The following is a 27656-nucleotide window of genomic DNA, read 5'->3' as shown; positions in this document are numbered from 1 at the left end:
ACTCACTGTCACTCTCTCTCTCACTCACTGTCACTCTCTCTCTCACTCACTGTCACTCTCTCTCTCACTCACTGTCACTCTCTCTCTCACTCACTGTCACTCTCTCTCTCACTCACTGTCACTCTCTCTCACTCACTGTCACTCTCTCACTCACTGTCACTCTCTCTCACTCACTGTCACTCTCTCTCTCACTCACTGTCACTCTCTCACTCACTGTCACTCTCTCTCTCACTCACTGTCACTCTCTCTCTCACTCACTGTCACTCTCTCTCTCACTCACTGTCACTCTCTCACTCACTGTCACTCTCTCTCTCACTCACTGTCACTCACTCTCTCACTCACTGTCACTCACTATCTCACTCACTGTCACTCAGTCTCTCACTCACTGTCACTCTCTCTCTCACTCACTGTCACTGTCTCTCTCACTCACTGTCACTGTCTCTCTCACTCACTGTCACTCTCTCTCACTCACTGTCACTCTCTCTCATTCACTGTCACTCTTTCACTCACTGTCACTCTCTCTCTCTCACTGTCACTCACTCACTGTCACTCTCTCTCTCACTCACTGTCACTCTCTCTCACTCACTGTCACTCTCTCTCTCACTCACTGTCACTCTCTCTCTCACTGTCACTCTCTCTCTCACTCACTGTCACTCTCTCTCTCACTCACTGTCACTCTCTCTCTCACTCACTGTCACTCTCTCTCTCACTCACTGTCACTCTCACTCACTGTCACTCTCGCTCTCACTCACTGTCACTCTCGCTCTCACTCACTGTCACTCTCGCTCTCACTCACTGTCACTCTCGCTCTCACTCACTGTCACTCTCGCTCTCACTCATTGTCACTCTCGCTCTCACTCATTGTCACTCTCGCTCTCACTCACTGTCACTCTCTCACTCACTGTCACTCTCTCTCACTCACTGTCACTCTCTCTCACTCACTGTCACTCTCTCTCACTCACTGTCACTCTCTCACTCACTGTCACTCTCTCTCACTCACTGTCACTCTCTCTCTCACTCACTGTCACTCTCTCACTCACTGTCTCTCACTCACTGACTCACTCTCTCTCGCTCTCTCTCTCTCGCTCTTGCTCTCGCTGTCTCTCTCGCTGTCTCTCTCGCTGTCTCTCTCGCTGTCTCGCTCGCTGTCTCGCGCGCTGTCTCTCACGCTGTCTCTCGCTCTGTCTCTCACGCTGTCTCTCGCTCTGTCTCTCGCGCTGTCCCTCGCGCTGTCCCTCGCGCTGTCCCTCGCGCTGTCCCTCGCGCTGTCCCTCGCGCTGTCTCTCGCGCTGTCTCTCGCGCTGTCTCTCGCGCTGTCTCTCGCGCGGTCTCTCGCGCGGTCTCTCGCGCGGTCTCTCGCGCGGTCTCTCGCGCGGTCTCTCGCGCGGTCTCTCGCGCGGTCTCTCGCTCGGTCTCTCGCGCGGTCTCTCGCGCGGTCTCTCGCTCGGTCTCTCGCTCGGTCTCTCGCTCGGTCTCTCGCTCGGTCTCTCGCTCGGTCTCTCGCTCGGTCTCCTGCTCGGTCTCCTGCTCGGTCGCTCGCTCGGTCGCTCGCTCGGTCGCTCGCTCGCTGTCACTCGCTCGCTGTCACTCACTCTCTCACTCACTGTCACTCACTCTCTCACTCACTGTCACTCACTCTCTCACTCACTGTCACTCTCTCTCACTCACTGTCACTCTCACTCACTGTCACTCTCTCTCTCACTCACTGTCACTCTCTCTCTCACTCACTGTCACTCTCTCTCTCACTCACTGTCACTCTCTCACCCACTGTCACTCTCTCTCTCTCACTCACTGTCACTCTCTCTCTCACTCACTGTCACTCTCTCTCTCTCACTCACTGTCACTCTCTCTCTCTCACTCACTGTCACTCTCTCTCTCTCGCTCACTGTCACTCTCTCGCTCACTGTCACTTTCTCACTCACTGTCACTCGCTCACTGTCACTCTCTCACTCACTGTCACTCTCTCACTCACTGTCACTCTCTCACTCACTCTCTCTCTCCCACCCTCACTGTCACCCTCTCACTCACTGTCACTCACTCACTCACTGTCACTCTCTCACTCACTGTCACTCTCTCACTCACTGTCACTCTCTCACTCACTGCCACTCTCTCACTCACTGCCACTTTCTCTCACTCACCGTCACTCTCTGTCTCACTCACCGTCACTCTCTGTCTCACTCACCGTCACTCTCTGTCTCACTCACCGTCACTCTCTGTCTCACTCACCGTCACTCTCTGTCTCACTCACCGTCACTCACTGTCTCTCTCTCACTCACTGTCACTTTCTCTCTCACTCACTGTCACTCTCTCACTCACTGTCACTCTCTCACTCACTGTCACTCTCTCACTCACTCTCTCTCTCTCTCACTCACTGTCACTCCACTCACTGTCACTCTCTCTCTCTCTCTCACTCATTGTCACTCTCTCTCTCACTCACTGTCACTCTCTCTCTCACTCACTGTCACTCTCTCACTCACTGTCACTCTCTCTCACTCACTCACTCACTGTCACTCTCTCTCTCTCTCTCTCTCACTCACTGTCACTCTCTCACTCACTGTCACTCTCTCACTCACTGTCACTCTCTCACTCACTGGCACTCTCTCACTCACTGGCACTCTCTCACTCACTGGCACTCTCTCACTCACTGGCACTCTCTCACTCACTGTCACTCTCTCACTCACTGGCACTCTCTCACTCACTGTCACTCTCTCACTCACTGTCACTCTCTCACTCACTGTCACTCTCTCACTCTCTGTCACTCTCACTCACTTTCTCTCACTCACTGTCACTCTCTCTCACTCACTGTCACTCTCTCTCACTCACTGTCACTCTCTCTCACTCACTGTCACTCTCTCACTCACTGTCACTCTCTCACTCACTGTCACTCTCTCACTCACTGTCACTCTCTCACTCACTGTCACTCTCTCACTGTCACTCTCTCACTCACTGTCACTCTCTCACTCACTGTCACTCTGTCTCACTCACTGTCACTCTGTCTCACTCACTGTCACTCTGTCTCACTCACTGTCACTCTCTGTCTCACTCTCTCTGTCTCACTCACTCTCTCTCTCTCACTCACTGTCACTTTCTCTCTCACTCACTGTCACTTTCTCTCTCACTCACTGTCACTTTCTCTCTCACTCACTGTCACTTTCGCTCTCACTCACTCACTTTCTCTCTCACTCACTGTCACTTTCTCTCTCACTCACTGTCACTCTCACTCACTGTCACTCTCTCACTCACTGTCACTCTCTTTCTCACTCTCTCACTCTCTCACACACTGTCTCTCTCTCACACACACTGTCACTCTCTCTCTCTCACTCACTGTCACTCTCTCACTCACTGTCACTCTCTCACTCACTGCCACTCTCTCACTCACTGCCACTTTCTCTCACTCACCGTCACTCTCTGTCTCACTCACCGTCACTCTCTGTCTCACTCACCGTCACTCTCTGTCTCACTCACCGTCACTCTCTGTCTCACTCACCGTCACTCTCTGTCTCACTCACCGTCACTCTCTGTCTCACTCACCGTCACTCTCTGTCTCACTCACCGTCACTCTCTGTCTCACTCACTGTCTCTCTCTCACTCACTGTCACTTTCTCTCTCACTCACTGTCACTCTCTCACTCACTGTCACTCTCTCACTCACTCTCTCTCTCTCTCACTCACTGTCACTCCACTCACTGTCACTCTCTCTCTCTCTCTCTCACTCATTGTCACTCTCTCTCTCACTCACTGTCACTCTCTCTCTCACTCACTGTCACTCTCTCACTCACTGTCACTCTCTCTCACTCACTCACTCACTGTCACTCTCTCTCTCTCTCTCTCTCACTCACTGTCACTCTCTCACTCACTGTCACTCTCTCACTCACTGGCACTCTCTCACTCACTGGCACTCACTCACTCACTGGCACTCTCTCACTCACTGGCACTCTCTCACTCACTGTCACTCTCTCACTCACTGTCACTCTCTCACTCACTGTCACTCTCTCACTCACTGTCACTCTCTCACTCTCTGTCACTCTCACTCACTTTCTCTCACTCACTGTCACTCTCTCTCACTCACTGTCACTCTCTCTCACTCACTGTCACTCTCTCTCACTCACTGTCACTCTCTCACTCACTGTCACTCTCTCACTCACTGTCACTCTCTCTCACTCACTGTCACTCTCTCACTCACTGTCACTCTCTCACTCACTGTCACTCTCTCACTCACTGTCACTCTGTCTCACTCACTGTCACTCTGTCTCACTCACTGTCACTCTCTGTCTCACTCTCTCTGTCTCACTCACTCTCTCTCTCTCACTCACTGTCACTTTCTCTCTCACTCACTGTCACTTTCTCTCTCACTCACTGTCACTTTCTCTCTCACTCACTCACTTTCTCTCTCACTCACTGTCACTTTCTCTCTCACTCACTGTCACTCTCACTCACTGTCACTCTCTCACTCACTGTCACTCTCTTTCTCACTCTCTCACTCTCTCACACACTGTCTCTCTCTCACACACACTGTCACTCTCTCACTCACTGTCACTCTCTCTCTCTCACTCACTGTCACTCTCTCACTCACTGTCACTCTCTCTCACTCACTGTCACTCTCTCTCTCACTCACTGTCACTCTCTCTCTCACTCACTGTCACTCTCTCTCTCACTCACTGTCTCTCACTCACTGACTCACTCTCTCTCGCTGTCTCTCTCGCTGTCTCTCTCGCTGTCTCTCTCGCTGTCTCTCTCGCTGTCTCTCTCGCTGTCTCTCTCGCTGTCTCTCTCGCTGTCTCGCTCGCTGTCTCGCTCGCTGTCTCGCTCGCTGTCTCGCTCGCTGTCTCGCTCGCTGTCTCTCGCGCTGTCTCTCGCGCTGTCTCTCGCGCTGTCTCTCGCGCTGTCTCTCGCGCTGTCTCTCGCGCTGTCTCTCGCGCTGTCTCTCGCGCTGTCTCTCGCGCTGTCTCTCGCGCTGTCTCTCGCGCTGTCTCTCGCGCTGTCTCTCGCGCTGTCTCTCGCGCTGTCTCTCGCGCTGTCTCTCGCGCTGTCTCTCGCTCGGTCTCTCGCTCGGTCTCTCGCTCGGTCTCTCGCTCGGTCTCTCGCTCGGTCTCTCGCTCGGTCTCTCGCTCGGTCTCTCGCTCGGTCTCTCGCTCGGTCTCTCGGTCGCTGTCGCTCGCTCGTTGTCGCTCGCTCGTTGTCGCTCGCTCGCTGTCACTCACTCTCTCACTCACTGTCACTCACTCTCTCACTCACTGTCACTCACTCTCTCACTCACTGTCACTCTCTCTCACTCACTGTCACTCTCTCTCACTCACTGTCACTCTCTCTCACTCACTGTCACTCTCTCTCTCACTCACTGTCACTCTCTCTCTCACTCACTGTCACTCTCTCTCTCACTCACTGTCACTCTCTCACCCACTGTCACTCTCTCTCTCTCACCCACTGTCACTCTCTCTCTCTCACTCACTGTCACTCTCTCTCTCTCTCTCACTCACTGTCACTCTCTCTCACTCACTGTCACTCTCTCGCTCACTGTCACTCTCTCACTCACTGTCACTCGCTCACTGTCACTCTCTCACTCACTGTCACTCTCTCACTCACTGTCACTCTCTCACTCACTCTCTCTCTCCCACCCTCACTGTCACCCTCTCACTCACTGTCACTCACTCACTCACTGTCACTCTCTCACTCAGTGTCACTCTCTCACTCACTGTCACTCTCTCACTCACTGCCACTCTCTCACTCACTGCCACTCTCTCACTCACTGCCACTCTCTCACTCACTGCCACTTTCTCTCACTCACCGTCACTCTCTGTCTCACTCACCGTCACTCTCTGTCTCACTCACCGTCACTCTCTGTCTCACTCACCGTCACTCTCTGTCTCACTCACCGTCACTTTCTGTCTCACTCACCGTCACTCTCTGTCTCACTCACCGTCACTCTCTGTCTCACTCACCGTCACTTTCTCTCTCACTCACTGTCACTCTCTCACTCACTGTCACTCTCTCACTCACTCTCTCTCTCTCTCACTCATTGTCACTCTCTCTCTCACTCACTGTCACTCTCTCTCTCACTCACTGTCACTCTCTCACTCACTGTCACTCTCTCTCACTCACTCACTCACTGTCACTCTCTCTCTCTCTCTCTCACTCACTGTCACTCTCACTCACTGGCACTCTCTCACTCACTGGCACTCTCTCACTCACTGGCACTCTCTCACTCACTGGCACTCTCTCACTCACTGTCACTCTCTCACTCACTGTCACTCTCTCATTCACTGTCACTCTCTCACTCACTGTCACTCTCTCACTCACTGTCACTCTCTCACTCTCTGTCACTCTCTCACTCACTTTCTCTCACTCACTGTCACTCTCTCTCACTCACTGTCACTCTCTCACTCACTGTCACTCTCTCACTGTCACTCTCTCACTGTCACTCTCTCACTGTCACTCTCTCACTGTCACTCTCTCACTGTCACTCTCTCACTGTCACTCTCTCACTGTCACTCTCTCACTCACTGTCACTCTCTCACTCACTGTCACTCTCTCACTCACTGTCACTCTCTCACTCACTGTCACTCTGTCTCACTCACTGTCACTCTGTCTCACTCACTGTCACTCTCTGTCTCACTCTCTCTGTCTCACTCACTCTCTCTCTCTCACTCACTTTCTCTCTCACTCATTCACTTTCTCTCTCACTCACTGTCACTTTCTCTCTCACTCACTGTCACTCTCTCACTCACTGTCACTCTCTCACTCACTGTCACTCTCTCTCTCACTCTCTCACTCTCTCACACACTGTCTCTCTCTCACACACACTGTCACTCTCTCTCTCTCTCACTCACTGTCACTCTCTCTCTCTCACTCACTCTCACTCTCTCTCTCTCACTCACTCTCACTCTCTCACTCACTGTCACTCTCTCTCTCACTCACTGTCACTCTCTCTCTCACTCACTGTCACTCTCTCTCTCACTCACTGTCTCTCACTCACTGACTCACTCTCTCTCACTCTCTCTCTCTCGCTGTCTCTCTCGCTGTCTCTCTCGCTGTCTCTCTCGCTGTCTCTCTCGCTGTCTCTCTCGCTGTCTCTCTCGCTGTCTCGCTCGCTGTCTCGCGCGCTGTCTCGCGCGCTGTCTCGCGCGCTGTCTCGCGCGCTGTCTCGCGCGCTGTCTCGCGCGCTGTCTCGCGCGCTGTCTCGCGCGCTGTCTCGCGCGCTGTCTCGCGCGCTGTCTCGCGCGCTGTCTCGCGCGCTGTCTCTCGCGCTGTCTCTCGCGCTGTCTCTCGCGCTGTCTCTCGCGCTGTCTCTCGCGCTGTCTCTCGCTCGGTCTCTCGCTCGGTCTCTCGCTCGGTCTCTCGCTCGGTCTCTCGCTCGGTCTCTCGCTCGGTCTCTCGCTCGGTCTCTCGCTCGGTCTCTCGCTCGGTCTCTCGCTCGGTCTCTCGCTCGGTCTCTCGCTCGCTGTCTCTCGCTCGCTGTCGCTCGCTCGCTGTCGCTCGCTCGCTGTCACTCACTCTCTCACTCACTGTCACTCACTCTCATACTCACTGTCACTCTCTCTCACTCACTGTCACTCTCTCTCACTCACTGTCACTCTCTCTCACTCACTGTCACTCCCTGTCACTCTCACTCACTGTCACTCTCTCTCTCACTCACTCTCTCTCTCTCACTCACTGTCACTCTCTCTCTCTCTCACTCACTGTCACTCTCTCTCACTCTCACTCACTGTCACTCTCTCTCACTCACTGTCACTCTCTCTCACTCACTGTCACTCTCTCGCTCACTGTCACTCTCTCACTCACTGTCACTCTCTCACTCACTGTCACTCGCTCACTGTCACTCTCTCACTCACTGTCACTCTCTCACTCACTGTCACTCTCTCATTCACTCTCTGTCTCCCACCCTCACTGTCACCCTCTCACTCACTGTCACTCACTCACTCACTGTCACTCTCTCACTCACTGTCACTCTCTCACTCACTGTCACTCTCTCACTCACTGCCACTCTCTCACTCACTGCCACTCTCTCACTCACTGCCACTTTCTCTCACTCACCGTCACTCTCTGTCTCACTCACCGTCACTCTCTGTCTCACTCACCGTCACTCTCTGTCTCACTCACCGTCACTCTCTGTCTCACTCACCGTCACTCTCTGTCTCACTCACCGTCACTTTCTCTCTCACTCACTGTCACTCTCTCACTCACTGTCACTCTCTCACTCACTCTCTCTCTCTCTCACTCACTGTCACTCCACTCACTGTCACTCTCTCTCTCTCTCTCACTCATTGTCACTCTCTCTCTCACTCACTGTCACTCTCTCTCTCACTCACTGTCACTCTCTCACTCACTGTCACTCTCTCTCACTCACTCACTCACTCACTGTCACTCTCTCTCTCTCTCACTCACTGTCACTCTCACTCACTGTCACTCTCTCACTCACTGGCACTCTCTCACTCACTGGCACTCTCTCACTCACTGTCACTCTCTCACTCACTGTCACTCTCTCATTCACTGTCACTCTCTCATTCACTGTCACTCTCTCATTCACTGTCACTCTCTCACTCACTGTCACTCTCTCACTCTCTGTCACTCTCTCACTCACTTTCTCTCACTCACTGTCACTCTCTCTCACTCACTGTCACTCTCTCTCACTCACTGTCACTCTCTCTCACTCACTGTCACTCTCTCACTGTCACTCTCTCACTGTCACTCTCTCTCTCACTGTCACTCTCTCACTCACTGTCACTCTCTCACTCACTGTCACTCTCTCACTCACTGTCACTCTCTCACTCACTGTCACTCTGTCTCACTCACTGTCACTCTGTCTCACTCACTGTCACTCTCTGTCTCACTCTCTCTGTCTCACTCACTCTCTCTCTCTCACTCACTTTCTCTCTCACTCACTTTCTCTCTCACTCACTGTCACTTTCTCTCTCACTCACTGTCACTCTCTCACTCACTGTCACTCTCTCACTCACTGTCACTCTCTCACTCACTGTCACTCTCTCTCTCACTCTCACTCTCTCTCTCACACACTGTCTCTCTCTCACACACACTGTCACTCTCTCTCTCTCACTCACTGACACTCTCTCTCTCTCACTCACTCTCACTCTCTCTCTCTCACTCACTGTCACTCTCTCTCTCACTCACTGTCACTCTCTCTCTCACTCACTGTCACTCTCTCTCTCACTCACTGTCTCTCACTCACTGACTCACTCTCTCTCTCTCTCGCTGTCTCTCTCGCTGTCTCTCTCGCTGTCTCTCTCGCTGTCTCTCTCGCTGTCTCTCTCGCTGTCTCTCTCGCTGTCTCGCTCGCTGTCTCGCTCGCTGTCTCGCGCGCTGTCTCGCGCGCTGTCTCGCGCGCTGTCTCGCGCGCTGTCTCTCGCGCTGTCTCTCGCGCTGTCTCTCGCGCTGTCTCTCGCGCGGTCTCTCGCGCTGTCTCTCGCGCGGTCTCTCGCGCGGTCTCTCGCGCGGTCTCTCGCGCGGTCTCTCGCGCGGTCTCTCGCGCGGTCTCTCGCTCGGTCTCTCGCTCGGTCTCTCGCTCGGTCTCTCGCTCGGTCTCTCGCTCGCTGTCGCTCGTTCGCTGTCGCTCGCTCGCTGTCACTCGCTCTCTCGCTCGCTGTCACTCGCTCTCTCGCTCGCTGTCACTCGCTCTCTCGCTCGCTGTCACTCGCTCTCTCGCTCGCTGTCACTCGCTCTCTCGCTCGCTGTCTCTCGCTCTCTCGCTCGCTGTCTCTCGCTCTCTCGCTCGCTGTCACTCTCTCGCTCGCTGTCACTCACTCTCTCGCTCGCTGTCACTCACTCTCTCGCTCGCTGTCACTCGCTCGCTCGCTGTCGCTCGCTCGCTGTCACTCGCTCTCTCGCTGTCACTCGCTCTCTCGCTGTCACTCGCTCTCTCGCTGGCTGTCACTCGCTCTCTCGCTGGCTGTCACTCGCTCTCTCGCTGGCTGTCACTCGCTCTCTCGCTGGCTGTCACTCGCTCTCTCGCTGGCTGTCACTCGCTCTCTCGCTGGCTGTCACTCGCTCTCTCGCTGGCTGTCACTCGCTCTCTCGCTGGCTGTCACTCGCTCTCTCGCTGGCTGTCACTCGCTCTCTCGCTGGCTGTCACTCGCTCTCTCGCTGGCTGTCACTCGCTCTCTCGCTGGCTGTCACTCGCTCTCTCGCTGGCTGTCACTCGCTCTCTCGCTGGCTGTCACTCGCTCTCTCGCTGGCTGTCACTCGCTCTCTCGCTGGCTGTCACTCGCTCTCTCGCTGGCTGTCACTCGCTCTCTCGCTGGCTGTCACTCGCTCTCTCGCTGGCTGTCACTCGCTCTCTCGCTGGCTGTCACTCGCTCTCTCGCTCGCTGTCACTCGCTCTCTCGCTCGCTGTCACTCGCTCTCTCGCTCGCTGTCACTCGCTCTCTCGCTCGCTGTCACTCGCTCTCTCGCTCGCTGTCACTCGCTCGCTCGCTCACTCTCGCTCACTCTCGCTCTCTCGCTCACTCTCGCTCACTCTCGCTCTCTCGCTCTCTCGCTCTCTCGCTCTCTCGCTCTCTCGCTCTCTCGCTCTCTCGCTCTCTCACTCTCTCACTCTCTCACTCTCTCTCTCACTCTCTCACTCACTGTCACTCTCTCTCACTCACTGTCACTCTCTCTCACTTACTGTCTCTCTCTCACTGTCACTCTCTCACTCACTGTCACTCTCTCTCTCTCTCACTCACTGTCAACCTCTCTCTCACTCACTGTCACTCTCACTCACTGTCAACCTCTCTCTCTCTCACTCACTGTCACTCTCTCTCACTCACTGTCACTCTCTCTCACTCACTGTCACTCTCTCTCACTCACTGTCAGTCTCTCTCTCTCGCTCACTGTCACTCTCTCGCTCACTGTCACTCTCTCGCTCACTGTCACTCTCTCGCTCACTGTCACTCTCTCGCTCACTGTCACTCTCTCGCTCACTGTCACTCTCTCGCTCACTGTCACTCTCTCGCTCACTGTCACTCTCTCGCTCACTGTCACTCTCTCGCTCACTGTCACTCTCTCGCTCACTGTCACTCTCTCGCTCACTGTCACTCACTCACTCACTGTCGCTCTCTCACTCACTGTCGCTCTCTCACTCACTGTCGCTCTCACTCACTGTCTCTCTCACTCACTGTCACTCTCTCACTCACTGTCACTCTCTCACTCACTGTTACTTTCTCTCACTCACTGTTACTTTCTCTCACTCACTGTCACTTTCTTTCACTCACTGTCGCTCTCTGTCTCACTCACTGTCACTCTCTGTCTCACTCACTGTCACTCTCTGTCTCACTCACTGTCACTCTCTGTCTCACTCAGTGACTCTCTGTCTCACTCACTGTCACTTTCTCTCTCACTCACTGTCACTCTCTCACTCACTGTCACTCTCTCACTTTCTCTCTCTCTCTCACACACTGTCACTCTCTCTCTCTCACTCACTGTCACTCACTCACTGACTCACTCTCTCGCTCTCTCACTATTGCTCTCACTCTCTCTCGCTCTCTCTCGCTGTCTCGCTGTCTCTCGCGCTGTCTCTCGCGCTGTCTCTCGCGCTGTCTCTCGCGCTGTCTCTCGCGCTGTCTCTCGCGCTGTCTCTCGCGCTGTCTCTCGCGCTGTCTCTCGCGCTGTCTCTCGCGCTGTCTCTCGCGCTGTCTCTCGCGCTGTCTCTCGCGCTGTCTCTCGCGCTGTCTCTCGCGCTGTCTCTCGCGCTGTCTCTCGCGCTGTCTCTCGCGCTGTCTCTCGCGCTGTCTCTCGCGCTGTCTCTCGCGCTGTCTCTCGCGCTGTCTCTCGCGCTGTCTCTCTCGCGCTGTCTCTCTCGCGCTGTCTCTCTCGCGCTGTCTCTCTCGCGCTGTCTCTCTCGCGCTGTCTCTCTCGCGCTGTCTCTCTCGCGCTGTCTCTCTCGCGCTGTCTCTCTCGCGCTGTCTCTCTCGCGCTGTCTCTCTCGCGCTGTCTCTCTCGCGCTGTCTCTCTCGCGCTGTCTCTCTCGCGCTGTCTCTCTCGCGCTGTCTCTCTCGCGCTGTCTCTCTCGCGCTCCCTCTCTCGCGCTCCCTCTCGCGCGCTCCCTCTCTCGCGCTCCCTCTCGCGCGCTCCCTCTCGCGCGCTCCCTCTCGCGCGCTCCCTCTCGCGCGCTCCCTCTCGCGCGCTCCCTCTCGCGCGCTCCCTCTCGCGCGCTCCCTCTCGCGCGCTCCCTCTCGCGCGCTCCCTCTCGCGCGCTCCCTCTCGCGCGCTCCCTCTCTCGCGCTCCCTCTCTCGCGCTCCCTCTCTCGCGCTCCCTCTCTCGCGCTCCCTCTCTCGCGCTCCCTCTCTCGCGCTCCCTCTCTCGCGCTCCCTCTCTCGCGCTCCCTCTCGCGCGCTCCCTCTCGCGCGCTCCCTCTCGCGCGCTCCCTCTCGCGCGCTCCCTCTCGCCCGCTCCCTCTCGCCCGCTCCCTCTCGCCCGCGCCCTCTCGCCCGCGCCCTCTCGCCCGCGCCCTCTCGCCCGCGCCCTCTCGCCCGCTCCCTCTCGCCCGCTCCCTCTCGCCCGCTCCCTCTCGCGCGCTCCCTCTCGCGCGCTCCCTCTCGCGCGCTCCCTCTCGCGCGCTCCCTCTCGCGCGCTCCCTCTCGCGCGCTCCCTCTCGCGCGCTCCCTCTCGCGCGCTCCCTCTCGCGCGCTCCCTCTCGCGCGCTCCCTCTCGCGCGCTCCCTCTCGCGCGCTCCCTCTCGCGCGCTCCCTCTCGCGCGCTCCCTCTCGCGCGCTCCCTCTCGCGCGCTCCCTCTCGCGCGCTCCCTCTCGCGCGCTCCCTCTCGCGCGCTCCCTCTCGCGCGCTCCCTCTCGCGCGCTCCCTCTCGCGCGCTCCCTCTCGCGCGCTCCCTCTCGCGCGCTCCCTCTCGCGCGCTCCCTCTCGCGCGCTCCCTCTCGCGCGCTCCCTCTCGCGCGCTCCCTCTCGCGCGCTCCCTCTCGCGCGCTCCCTCTCGCGCGCTCCCTCTCGCGCGCTCCCTCTCGCGCGCTCCCTCTCTCACTCACTGACACTTTCACTCAATCACTCTCATTCACTCAATCACTCTCATTCACTCAATCACTCTCATTCACTCAATCACTCTCATTCACTCAATCACTCTCATTCACTCAATCACTCTCATTCACTCAATCACTCTCATTCACTCTTTCACTCACTCACTCTCTCTTTCACTCACTCTCTCTTTCACTCACTCTCTCTTTCACTCACTCTCTCTTTCACTCACTCTCTCTTTCACTCACTCTCTCTTTCACTCACTCACTCACTCTTTCACTCACTCTTTCACTCTTTCACTCTTTCACTCTTTCACTCACTCACTCTTTCACTCACTCACTCATTCACTTTCACTCACTCACTCTCACTCATTCACTCACTCACTCACTCATTTACTCTTTTACTCACTCACTCACTATCTTTCTCTCACTCTCTCACTCACTGTCACTTTCACTCACTCACTCTCATTCACTCATTCACTCATTCACTCATTCACTCATTCACTCATTCACTCTTTCACTCTTTCACTCTTTCACTCATTCACTCATTCACTCATTCACTCATTCACTCTTTCACTCTTTCACTCACTCTTTCACTCACTCTTTCACTCACTCTTTCACTCACTCTTTCACTCACTCACTCTTTCACTCACTCACTCTTTCACTCACTCACTCTTTCTCTCACTCACTCTTTCTCTCACTCACTCTTTCACTCTTTCACTCTTTCACTCTTTCACTCACTCACTCTTTCACTCACTCACTCTTTCACTCTTTCACTCACTCACTCTTTCACTCTTTCACTCTTTCACTCACTCACTCTCTCTTTCACTCACTCTCTCTTTCACTCACTCTCTCTTTCACTCACTCTCTCTTTCACTCACTCTCTCTTTCACTCACTCTCTCTTTCACTCACTCTCTCTTTCACTCACTCTCTCTTTCACTTACTCACTCACTATCTTTCTCTCACTCTCTCACTCACTGTCACTTTCACTCACTCTCATTCACTCATTCACTCATTCACTCATTCACTCATTCACTCATTCACTCTTTCACTCTTTCACTCTTTCACTCTTTCACTCTTTCACTCTTTCACTCTTTCATTCACTCATTCACTCATTCACTCATTCACTCACTCACTCTTTCACTCACTCTTTCACTCACTCTTTCACTCACTCTTTCACTCACTCTTTCACTCACTCTTTCACTCACTCTTTCACTCACTCTTTCACTCACTCACTCTTTCACTCTTCCACTCTTTCACTCTTTCACTCTTTCACTCTTTCACTCTTTCACTCTTTCACTCTTTCACTCACTCACTCACTCACTCTTTCACTCTTTCACTCTTTCGCTCTTTCACTCACTCACTCACTCTTTCACTCTTTCACTCACTCTCACTCTTTCACTCACTCACTCTTTCACTCTTTCACTCACTCACTCTCTCTTTCACTCACTCTCTCTTTCACTCACTCTCTCTTTCACTCACTCTCTCTTTCACTCACTCTCTCTTTCACTCACTCTCTCTTTCACTCACTCTCTCTTTCACTCACTCTCTCTTTCACTCACTCTCTCTTTCACTCACTCTCTCTTTCACTCACTCTCTCTTTCACTCTCTCTCTTTCACTCTCTCTCTTTCACTCTCTCTCTTTCACTCTCTCTCTTTCACTCACTCTCTCTTTCACTCACTCTCTCTTTCACTCACTCTCTCTTTCACTCACTCTCTCTTTCACTCACTCTCTCTTTCACTCTTTCACTCTTTCACTCACTCATTCACTTTCACTCACTCACTCACTTTCACTCACTCACTTTCACTCACTCACTGTCACTCATTCACTCACTCACTCTCACTCATTCACTCTTTTACTCACTCACTCACTATCTTTCTCTCACTCTCTCACTCACTGTCACTTTCACTCACTCACTCTCATTCACTCACTCACTCTTTCACTCTTTCACTCTCACTCTTTCACTCTTTCACTCACTCTTTCACTCTTTCACTCTTTCACTCACTCACTCTCACTCTTTCACTCACTCACTCTTTCACTCACTCACTCTTTCACTCACTCACTCTTTCACTCACTCACTCTTTCACTCACTCACTCTTTCACTCACTCTTTCACTCTTTCACTCTTTCACTCTTTCACTCTTTCACTCTTTCACTCTTTCACTCTTTCACTCTTTCACTCTCACTCTTTCACTCACTCACTCACTCATTCACTTTCACTCACTCACTCTCACTCTTTCTCTCACTCACTCTCACTCATTCACTCTTTTACTCACTGACTCACTCACTATCTTGCTCTCTCTCACTGTCACTCTCACTCACTGATTCTTTCGCTCACTCACTCTCTCTCTCTCACTCTCTCTCACTCTCTCTCACACTCTCACTCACTCACTCACACTCACACTCTCTCTCACTCTCTCACTCTCTCACTCTCTCACTCTCTCACTCTCTCACTCTCACTCTCTCACACACTCTCTCACTCTCTCACTCTCACTCTCTCACACACTCTCTCACTCTCACTCTGACTCTCCCTTTCACTCTCCCTTTCACTCTCCCTTTCACTCTCCCTTTCACTCTCCCTTTCACTCTCCCTTTCACTCTCCCTTTCACTCTCCCTTTCACTCTCCCTTTCACTCTTCCTCTCCCTCTCCCTCTCCCTCTCCCTCTCCCTCTCCCTCTCTCTCTTGCGCGCGCTCCGTCTCGCGCGCGCTCCGTCTCGCGCGCGCTCCGTCTCGCGCGCGCTCCGTCTCGCGCGCGCTCCGTCTCGCGCGCGCTCCGTCTCGCGCGCGCTCCGTCTCGCGCGCGCTCCGTCTCGCGCGCGCTCCGTCTCGCGCGCGCTCCGTCTCGCGCTCCCTCTCCCCCTCCCCCTCGCGCTCCCTCTCCCCCTCCCCCTCGCGCTCCCTCTCCCCCTCCCCCTCGCGCTCCCTCTCCCCCTCCCCCTCGCGCTCCCCCTCCCCCTCGTGCTCCCTCTCACTCTCCCTTTCACTCTCTTTTTGTTTCACACACCAGTGGCAGCATCTCTTCCACCCCAGCAGAGCAGTCTCTCTTCAGCGCCCCCACCGCCCTAGCGGCGTTTCTTCCTCCCCACCACCGCAGCCTGGTGGTCTCTATTCCCTGTCCTCCTGATCCAATCATGTCTTCTGTCCTGCACTGGGAGATGCCCATCGGGGCTCCTCTATAGGCTGCTGCGTCTGCATCTGAGCAGGACGGCTTCTGTCACCAGGCATATTCACTTGGATGGTTCCTGAGTTGGAGAAGATGAGAGATGTCACCAGTGCCCCTGAGGGGTGGCCTCCTCATCAACTTCTGCAATTGCTCAGCCCTTTCATGATAGCTGTATCAGGGAACAAGAAGCGGGAAAAACCCCCTTGACCTTGTCCTTATCAATCTCCCTTCACCCCCCCACCCAGCAGTGTCTCTTTCCAACAGACAAGAAGTCAGTCTCTCTATCTCTGTCTCCCCCCCTCCTCTCTGAAAACCTTGCTTTCTTCTCAGCACACTCACCACCGCTGGTGTCCTCTCCCAAACATGGGAGAGGAATGGCCTGTGATTGGAGGATCAGCTCCTCGCAGAATCTTCCACTCTACTTAACCATTTTCTCAACATTGTTGAACAGTGGCTCCAAATTTCAGGATAGAGAGGCATGACGGGCCATATCTGGCCAGCGGGCTGTGGTTGGATAAGCCTGCTTTACATATTCGTTACCTGGACTTGGGCACACAGTGCATAATTCCAATGTTTGAGATGACATGATGCTCGGCAATGTAGTGAAACAGTGAGGATCATAACAGACAGATGACAAAGAAATGTCAATGGATGTATTTTAATAGGAAGAATGAGGTGAGGCAATATAAGTGAAGCAACACAAATTTAAAGGAAATGCAGGAGGAGAAAGCCTACAGGAGCAGTGAGATGTCTGTGGCTTTGGCGCATTGATCACACCATCTTCCTTCAACACCTTTCCTCCATCATTCAGTTAGGTCCTACCCTGCCTGGTTCCACTCCTACCCCAGCGCCCAAACATTGAAGGGAAACTGTGACACAGTCCGAGCCTTCATGGCCATTGGCAGGCTGGCATGGCCACAAGGATTACATTGTTGAATTTAATGTTTCAACTGACCGGCTCCCAAGCCTCTGGCAAATAACCACAAAACTCAACTTCTATCAGAGAAATAAATTATCCAGTAAACACACACATGGGATTTGGATGATCCCATTGCCATCAAATGACATGAAGCATGTGGTTTCCACCTCCACCATCACTCCACATTATAGACCAGGCACCCACACCGAGTCCAGCCTCCCATCTTCCCTCTTCAGCCCCTAACACAAACCACTATGTGAAAGGACTAAGACCTCACGCTGTATATTTTTAATGAAGTATATATCGATGGCCTCATGGTTATTTCTAAAAATTTTTAAATGTTCAAAGGCCTCTTAAAATGGCTGAATCTATGTCTGTCTGTGTTCCCGAACAAAAAGAACTACTTGGCAGTATCATAGAAACTCGAGGAGAGCTATATGAAGGCATTTCATAACCCAGGCTGGCCAACATAAGTCTGCTCGTCTGATAAGACAAAATGGCCTTATCATCTTCCTTTCAATTCTTAATGGTTGAGATATTTAACCATCTTCAGGACTGAGATGAGGGACCTTTTGTCTGAAGAAGTGGGAGTCCTGTGACACAGGCCTTTGGATGTGGAACCAGTAATATTGCCTTGTGGCACTGTAAACTCAATCTGCGGTTTACCATCCTACAAGCAGCTTCACAGAAAAGGGGCTCTGGCCTTGGTGAATACCTGCCCCCACCTACACTGTTTCTGCTGCAACTTCTGTACTATCGCCTACAAAACTGATTCATCATTGCATGCCAATCTCATCATGTGAAGTCAACACCACTGGAAAAATGAATTATACAGTATCGGTTTTCAACCCACCGACCTCCATGCAGAAATATCTCAATAGACTTTGATTCTGGACTCTGGAACCCACTAGAAACAATATTTCTTTTCTGTGGTCTCTGCACTGCAAATCTTTCTGTTCTCTATCCCTGTTTTACTGTATGAATGCAAATGAGGCAACATTGCGACCCTCCTCCCACATCTTGAGTGTGTGCAAATAAACTAACCTTTTGAGTTCAAACTATTCCACCTTCCCTCCATCGTGAAACCGATCGTGCCAAATTTTCCGCGCATGCTACCTATCACGCCTGTTGTCAGCGAGCATGGAAAATTCTGCCTTTAGTTTTAGAAAGGAAAAGTCCAGAATGAGGAGGCTGTTGACATCACTTGAAAGACAAATAGTGAATGGGATCAGGAGGAAATACAGTTTCTTCAAATGTTTTGTTTGAACGTAAAAGCATCTCAATGACATTCTTGGAACAACGATAAAGGATTTTGATCAGGAAAGAAATGAGTTGTTTGCACACAAAGAAACCATTTTGGACCAATTGTTTCAAAACAAGAATTTATCTTATTTGAGTTTAGGAAATAAATGGGATTATGCCTACAACTGAACTCCAGTGAATTGTGGTTGGTCATTCTGTGTAATTCTGCTTATTTACAGGAGCAGCCAAGGTTTCATGCACATGAAACTGACTAGAACCAAAGATAAATACATCTTGGGAGAGAACAGCCTTCCATTTGACAGCATTCCTGAGGTCATACACCACTATACGACCAGGAGGCTACCCATTAAAGGAGCAGAACATTTGTCACTTCTCTACCCTGTAACAGTGAGAACATTATAATTTTTTCCCCCACTAGTTCAGTTTCCTTCCTATGGATGGGAGATTGATCAATTTCTTCAATATGCATGGATTGGGCTGATCATCACCAAGTGACCCTGTTGTGTATTTCAGTTATATTTGTAGACCGATGATTGCAGACTAAGATTATGTGTTTCCTGTGTGGACACTATAACATTTACCTTGTGGTACTGTTGCATGAATATTATTTTGTTCAAATAAGCACTTAATGCAATTCAGAATTGTTACTGACGTTTCATAAATCTACTAAGATATTTAAATTCTTCCTTATCTGAAGTTAGTAAAATTTGATACAGTATATGGTGCATATAATTCTGCACAGTCAGATCTCTCACCTTGGTGATTATTTATGAGTATCTGTAAATACTGTGGCTTAATATATAAATATATTTTTTATCACTTTTGGTACAGTGTAATGATACCTTTTGAGTACTCCACCGTGCTTTTTAGCTTTAGGCACACAAAAAAATTTAACTATGTTAGGTATTGGTATTTTCATTAATATTTATGGATTACAAAAAAACCCAAAATATACTCATGATGAAGGGGGATCATTCATTTATTTAGCACCTTATGCCCTCCGGACACGCCAAAGTGCTTCACACTCCAATTAATTCCTTTGAGTGCAGTCACCCTATATTGTAAGCAAACAATATTGTAAGCAAACAAAGCAGTCAATTTGTGCACAATAGAGTCACACCAAGCAGTAAATGAGGTAAATAGGATCGTTTGTTGACAATGTTTGAAGGAGAATGTTGGTCAAAGCATCTTTGAATAATGCTGTGTGATCACCTTAAATGACAGGACACCAGTTCAATGTCTCATCTCAATGACAGCACCTCTAACAACACAGCATCTTTTCAGAATTGTCAATCTCTAGATTGTGTGTTGAGATTGCTGGAACTGGACTTGAATTCAATACCTATTGACTCAGAGGCGAAAGTGATACTAATTAGCTTTTGCTACTTGTTGAGAAATTAAGTAATAGATTCTTGTACGCTTTAAGTAAACTCATAAATTTCCCATTTGCAGCAAGCAGTTCAGGGCAAACCCTGAAGTTTTGTTATGTTTCAGCTGTCTCAAAGGGAAAAACTAATAATTACAAAGGAGTATATAGCATATATAGTACAGAAACATGCCATTCGGCCCAACTAGTCCATGCTGGCACTCACGCCTCCTCACATCTTGTGTATCAAAGTAACCCTCTATCCCCTTCTCCCTTATACGCTGTCCAGCTTCTCCTTAAATGCACCTATGCTATTCGCTTCAATCACTCCTTGTGGTAGGGAGTTCCACCACCTCAACACTCTATGTAAAGAAGTTTCTTCTGAATTTTCAATTGGATTTCTTGGTGTCTGTCTCATATTGATGGCTTCTGGTTATGCTGTTTGCCACAAGTGGAAACATTATCTCTGTATCCATTCTATCAAAATCTTTCAGTAAGGTACTATTACAAAAAGAATAAAGATGAAACTGCATTGATATTCATATGACCCACTGTATAAGCATTCTACTTTGCTTTTCCAGTTTTGTTTATAATTACCTCCTATCATTTTCCATGCGAACTACAAAACTAGATTACTTTGAATGCATGCATCCTTGTCATTGTCCTAATTTAACCAAAAGCTGCTTACTCTATAATATTGTAAAGAATTTCTACAGGTTCTAAAGTCCCAAAGCTCATTATCTGAAGTGAACATCCCACAATGGAATTGAGATAGGTTTTTAGGGGAGAAAAATGGTGCTTGTTCATGAATTGCTTGTTCCTGCTGTCTCCCTCTATTGCATTGATGGGGATATTATAGTGGCTAATAAGAGTCCTTTCAGCATATTTAAAATCGCATTTTGTATGGTTTGGACATCTGACTCTGTTTTCTATGAAAGCTTGTTACTCTTAAAACTTGTACAATGTATTAAAAATCATATGACTTAATGCAGTTTGTCAGCTTTTCCCATTATAAACTCCTATCATCACTTTTATATTGGAAACTGCAAGTTTAAATTAGGCATGTTGTTGGGTTCAAGTCTTGTAGCTTTGTTGTTGGTGGAAAGATGTAATTGTAGCATGGAAGGTAAAAAGATTTGCATTGATTTCACGCCTTTCATGAGCTAAAGAGATGCTTACATTCAACAAAGTGCATTTGAAGTGTAGTAGTTTTAATGCAGGTAACACGGCAACTAATCTGTGCACAGCAAAGTCCTACGAATAAAGTTTCACTGTTAGAAAATATTTTTTGTGTTTCCCAATTGCTTTGAGACTTTCGGAAATCTCTGATTTTCACTAGAATCTAAATTAGACAATTTAATTTCAAGAAAATTCTCAATTTATTTGGTGATTTTTTTTTTTTACAAAATGCTCAGTTGAATTTCCCATCTAAGACCATCAATAGTAACTGATGTCAAGTGTTCATAATAAAGGAGATTTTGTTTTACCTTATGAAATGTGTGGGCAGATTGTGCTATGATGAACTGAGCTGCCAATTATGAAAAGTTATGACATTTTCATGATGGGGGATAATATAAACCAGTGTCCACTAACTTTGGACCTCATCACTGTTCTAGTAACCAAGGAAAATTACATCTTTTGGTTATCTCCACTTATCACTGACTCTCTATCCAGCTCTACTTGTCCCACCCTCCCCTTAAACCAGCTAAAATCTCTTCTATTTTTACTTAATTCTGTTGAAGGGTCATTCGGACTCAAAACATTAACTGTGCTCCTCTCCGCAGATGCTGCCAGACCTGCTGAGTTTTTCCAGGTATTTTTGTTTTTGTCAAGGAAAATTATTATTCTTCTATAGGTCATTTTTTTCATTGGATAATGTTTCATAGTGAGCAACCTATCTCTTATACCTTTGTTTAGTTACAGAAGCATTGGTTGGTTGTGTTGGTTGAAAAAAATGAAGTATTTTTTACCTGTGGCGATGAATTGGTCAAAGTAGATGGATAGTTACAGGAATCACACACATTGGGCTGGATTCAGTGTTCCAGTTGTGGGACCCTTCCACCAGTTGGAGAACTAATGTTGCCTTGGTGGTGGGGGCCCAACTAAATTAAGTGCCCATCCCCGAGAGCTACCAGCCAATCAGAAACCAGTAGCTCTCCAGTAATGACAGCGCACTGTGAGCAGTGACCGCTGCTGGTACAACAGTGAGGCTGTAACCGGAGATCATCACAGGAGTGGGGCGGTCTGGGAGTCCCGGGGAGGGGGTGGCTGATGGGGGTGGTAGGAGTGGGGTCAGATGCAAAGGCAGGTGGGTGGTTCTTAGCGGGCACACCCTTTCTGTGATCCAGGTACTACTAAATGCCTTTGAAAGAGGGAACCCCTGGGAGGGCAGCCTGTAGGAGGCATGGCCAGCTCATGCAAGTTACCCAGAAGGAAAAAAACACTTTGGGCCAGCACTCTTATTTCCCAGTTGTTCCTCGTGTTCCACTTTAAGGTATACAAGACCAGTTCAGACAAATGCTCTTATTTCCCAGTTTTTACTGTTTTTTCCTTCTGGGTAGGGAGAATCCATGAGCCATCACTAAATCCTGGTGGATTCAGGGATAATTAATGAGCCTAATTAGGCAGTGGGTGCATTCCTCCTGTGAGCCCATTCCTGCTACTGATTTATTGAAGGTTGGTTATCCCAGCGGAAGGTTTCCCCAAAATGATGTAGGCCTGCCCGCCAGCCAGCCCACACTGGGGGGCTCCATTAAAACCATTACCTAAGCCTTACTTTGTAGACAAAAAAAATTTGTTGGATTGGTGCCTGATGAAAGAAAAATAAAATTTAGAGAGAATTCTACCTATAAGGACTAGATTGGCACACACCATCAATAGCACCGGCCATTTTCCATTCTCTTCCCAATCTCCTGTTCATTTTGAATTGAGTTAAGGAGAAACCAGTGATAGCACACAAATAGCTGGGAAATAACCTTCTCTGCATAATTCCCTATAAATGGCAAGATCAATGCAGCTCTAAAGTATTGTCAGATTTTGGAATGCACTTGTTTTTATTATTTTATACAAATTGCATTGTGCACATTTATGTTCATCAATGTGTTTTAAAACTCAGGTTGAATTTTGCCATAAACCTACATCATCATAGATATTGGCCATGGATTAAGGCTCTAAATCATTTTGCTTGCTTTTCTCAGCCGCTCGTGTTTCTGTTTCACAGTTACAGCTCTTCAAAACTATTAATGGTTTGTAAGTTTCTATAATTTTTCTTGTAATGCTCAAAGCAAAACTGTGCTGCCAAGGTCAGAGATCTCACATGTTTAGAGTTTGAAAAGAATTCATGAGTATATTGTTTGAACATGGTACCTTAATGGCCCAAATTTTGCAGTATATTGATGTGGAACTGTCAGCACTCATTACTCCTCTGAAAGGCTCAGCCACTTCTGGAGTCCGCACATGTGCAGATACATATGAAAATCTCAAGTCCCTGTCACTGGTTCCATGCTTTTCCATAGGGTGTGCTATTGAAGTCCCCGCAAACTATGTTCAAGTAAAATCACTGAATCGAAAAGAATTCGCCATTTTATGCTATCAGTCTCACTGTAAAGATCCTTGAAAATTTGCACCTTGTTTAATGAAGGGTAACTGGGTTTTTAGCAACATGCTAAGTTCATAATTGCTGCTTAACAGCCTTGCTGATCCTGAAAAACTAATTCTGTTTTCTTTCATCAGGTGCAAATTCAACAATTTATATTTTATGTGCAAAGTAATGCCTAATCATGTGTACTTACATTAATGGTCCCTGCAGCTGTCCATCTACTACTTGGACCAACTCATCTCCCCAGGTAAAAAAAGAATTTATCTCTTTTTAAACCAACCCAACTAACCAATGCCTCTGGAACTAAAAAGGTGAAGAGTGCTAAATTTCTCCATGAAATCATTTTCTGTCTTTTTGTTTGATATTTCAGCTTCTACCGTGTGTTCGTTCCAATAATTTACCTTCTGCAAATTTTTAATTAAAAATGGAATGCATTTTTCCCCCCTGTTTTATCTGTGAGAATGCTTCAATGTGATTGATTGCTAATCTTGCTCGATGATTATGCTGTTGCTGGGCACCTGGCAATAGATTAAAAAGGGAAAGGGATATTCACATGATGGAGATCACTAGAATTTTGTGAACAGCTTCTCAGGGTCAGTGATGAGTGATTGGCCACAAAACCTGGAGCAGTGTGTTCTGCACCATCTACAATGCATCGTTATTTTAGTCAGATGTAATGTGAACCATTTTTGCCAAAGTGTTATGACTTGGCTTAATGTGCACTCACATCTGCGCTTAAAACCTACAGTTGAAGAAAAAGACTGCTTCTTCCTTGCACAAACAAATCTTGTGCAAAGAAATTCTTATGAATTACATTGTTGCTATTCATGAACACTTCTTCCCATGGAGAAAACGGGTAACATGTTTTTAATTGCCAGTTGCAAGGTTGGTCATGCCATGATGCAGTCTGATGAAGAATGGTATTGGCACACGCACTGTATAGAAATTATTGTGATTTATCATTGCATTAAATATATTTTATGCAGTGGGCTGTCCTCAATACTATGGTTGGTTTGAAAATGATGAATTTCATAAGCTACTAATCATATTAATTTGTAGAAACAATCTGGATATACAAAAATAAAAGGATAACTTTTTATTAATCATCTAATTAGATCATATTATCTAATTGTTGGAGTTGACAATTTTCCATGGAATCTGTTTTCTGCTAATCTATGCTGGTTTTGCACTTTAGTGAAAGAATTAATAAATGTCAGTAAAATAAAATATTTACTGTGTTTTTACATTATCCACATTCTGATTTAATCTATGGTGAAATACTTGGCTCTCACTAAGTTTCAACTGTAGTCACATAAATCCACCTCTCTGTGGGAAGACTGGTCCCAATCCTGTTGCAGTTGAATAAGGCTGTCCCAGAACTTGTTCCTGTTATGATCCACAGCTGAGGTTACCCCTGGACAAGCCTGATCCTAGAGTGGAACCCAGCTAGATAGATCCTAACTTTTATTTTGCGTGTTTAGATGCATGGAGAGTAGCTACTGAACAGAGGCATAGGAGTCAGCTGATGGACTTTTAACAGAAGAATAAAACATTTATTCAAGAAATGATGAACTATTTTGCAATACTTCTTCACCCACAACTACACCTTTACAGATATATACAGATTTGTAAGGATAACACAAGTTACAAAAGCTACCTTATACTCTAATGTTCACAGTAAGTACACAATCCGTGTAAACCAGTAGGCACCCTGTGGTCAGACACACCACACTCTGAAACCAAGTGACAAATGCCATCTCAACCAGATGCTATGGATCTCCCCTCAACTCCCCCCAGACGCTTGTCATATTGTGAGCCAACCAGTCTCACTGAATTCCGTCCTTCCACAATGGATTCCAATCTCCACTCTCCAGGACCTTGCCTTGGAATCTTCTCCCAAATTGACGTTTTCACTCAGACATCTTGCACAAGGGTTCACCTCCAGGGTTTCAAACTCCCCTCCTGATCTTTCTCTTCCCTGGGTCACAACATGCACTCAAGCTGTCTTCCATGCACTCTCTCTCACCAACTCAGCCTTATCAGTACACCACTGCTTCACATGCCCATAGCAAAGAGTTACAGACCTTCAGTTGTCTTTTTGAACCCTCTTGCTTCTTGCAAGCTGTTATCACTTTAAATCTGAAGCTTGGCGCCTTCCTCTCTGCCCCTCACTCTTAACTTCACTTAACAGGACTTTTTTCAGGTTCCTGTCCTTCCTTTAACTAGAAGGTCTTCTTTGGACTTTCTCTTGTTCCTAAACTTTTGGGGTTTTTCTTAGTTTGGGACTTGCTATCTGCCCCCTTTTAGGTTGCTTCTGCTTCACAGCTGCCTTCAAACCAACTGAATTCAAACAGCTTCCAAAACAAACTGCTGTCTGTGAGAGGAACCTGCCTATCTGGCCCACTGTAGCTAGGCAACAGCACTGTTCTTCCTACTCTTGTGTTTACTTTCACTTAATAGGGGTCATAAACGTCTCATTAGAAATGCAAGCAGCCTTTTAAAGTGAGACTAAAACTCCATTTGACCTTTCTTAACACAGATACAGAAATACAAATCAAACTTAAACTTTAAAGCTAAAACTCATTCCTAACACCCACAAATACAAGTATAGTATTCAATGAACGGCATTGCACTAGGAAGTTCTGAGGAACAAAGGGACCTTGGCGTGTGTGTCCATAGATCTTGGCAGGCAGAGGGGCATGTTAGTTAGTGAAAAAGGCCTTTATCAATCGTGACATAGATTACAAAAGTAGAGAGGTCATGTTGGAGTTATACAGAACCTTGATGAGGCTACAGCTGGAGTACTGTGTGCAGTTCTGGTCACCACATTATAGGAAGGATGTGATTGCACTGGAGGGGGTGCAGAGGAGATTCACCAGGATGTTGCCTGGGATGAAACGTTTAAGTTATGAAGAGAGGTTGGATAGCCTTGGGTTGTTTTCGTTGGAGCAGAGAAAACTGAGGGGCAAGCTGATCGAGGTGTACAAGATTGAGAGGTATGGGCAGGGTGGATAGGGAACAGCTGTTCCCCTTAGTTGAAGGGTCAGTCACAAGGGGGCATAAGTTCAAGGTGAGGGGCAGGAGGTTTAGGGGGGATGTGAGGAAAACGTTTTTAACCCAGAGGGTGGTGACAGTCTGGAATGCGCTGCCTGGGAGGGTGGTGGAGGCGAGTTGCCTCACATCCTTTAAAAAGTACCTGGATGAGCACTTGGCACGTCATAATATTCAAGGCTATGGGCCAAGTGCTGGTAAATGGGATTAGGTAGGTAGGTCAGGTGTTTCTCATGTGTCGGTGCAGACTCGATGAGCCAAAGGGCCTCTTGTGCACTGTGTGATTCTGTGAAGAGTAATTCATTTGGCCCATCAAGCCTGAAGTGCCATTCAATAAGATCATGGCTGCTCTGATTGTGGTTTGAACTTTACATTTCTGCCTGCCCTTAACTCCCTTGTCAATCAAAAATCCGTCTAATTCAGTCTTGAATATATGCAAGACATACCCTCCACTGTTCTCTGTGGAAGAGAATTCCAAAGACTAACAACCCTCTGGGAGAAGAAATTCCTTCTCATCTCTGTCTTAAACTGTGTGCCAGATCTCTGTTCCCCCACAAGGGGAAACATCCTCTCAGCATCTACCCTGTCAAGCCCCCTTAGAATCTTATGTTAATGATATATTATATTGCTAAGACACGTGTGAAGGGCATCCAAAGAAGAAACAAGCAGTTATGAAGATTGACTGTTAAGTGGGTTATGTACCATAAGACGTAGGAGCAGAAGCTGACCATTCAGCCCATCGAGTCTGCTCTGCCATTCAATGAGATCATGGCTGATCTGATGATCCTCAACTCAACTTTCCAGCCTTTTCCCCATAACCCTTGATTCTCTTACTGATTAAAAATCTGCCTATCTCAGCCCTGAATATACCTAATGATTCAGCCTCTGCAGCCTCCTGAGGTAAAGAATTCCACAGATTCACTACTCTCTGAGAGACGAAATTCCTCCTCACCTCTGTCTTAATTGGGCAATCCCTTACTCTGAGATTATTATGCCCTCTGGTCCTGGACTCTCCCACAAGGAGAAATGAACTCTCAGCAACTACCCTTTCAAGCCCCCTAAAAATCTTTTATTTTTCAATAAGGTTGCCTCTCATTCTTCTAAACTCCAGTGAGTACAGGCTCAGCCAACTCAACCTCTCCTCATAACAAAATCCCTCCATACCCTGGATCAACCTAGTGAACCTTTTATGGACTGCATCCAATGCCAGTATATCTTTCCTGTCATGAAGAGATATTAATATTTATAATGTTATTGGAAATTATTTTTAAAAATAGACTTTGGTGGTGTCTGTGTGTGTGTGTGTATGTCGTAATTGGATTAAAGCCAGTTGGTCT

General features: G+C 48.9%; 1 protein-coding gene across 1 annotated transcript in view; it reads left to right on the top strand.

Annotated features, from left to right (window-relative positions):
* LOC121276856 (SH2 domain-containing adapter protein B-like) overlaps nt 1-20954 on the top strand; it is a 414259-nt gene extending 393305 nt beyond the window's left edge. Inside the window, exon 6 of the mRNA XM_041185426.1 lies at nt 18523-20954. Within this exon, the coding sequence (XP_041041360.1) occupies nt 18523-18706 (184 nt within the window). The 3' untranslated portion in view covers nt 18707-20954. The remainder of the gene's footprint in view (nt 1-18522) is intronic.
* Nucleotides 20955-27656: the final 6702 nt, after the last annotated feature.

The sequence above is a fragment of the Carcharodon carcharias genome, chromosome 4 (genome assembly GCF_017639515.1).
Source record: "Carcharodon carcharias isolate sCarCar2 chromosome 4, sCarCar2.pri, whole genome shotgun sequence".
In the NCBI taxonomy this organism is placed as follows: domain Eukaryota; kingdom Metazoa; phylum Chordata; class Chondrichthyes; order Lamniformes; family Lamnidae; genus Carcharodon; species Carcharodon carcharias.
Note: the sequence above shows the minus strand (reverse complement) of the source record. Positions and strands in the feature narration are given on the sequence as shown.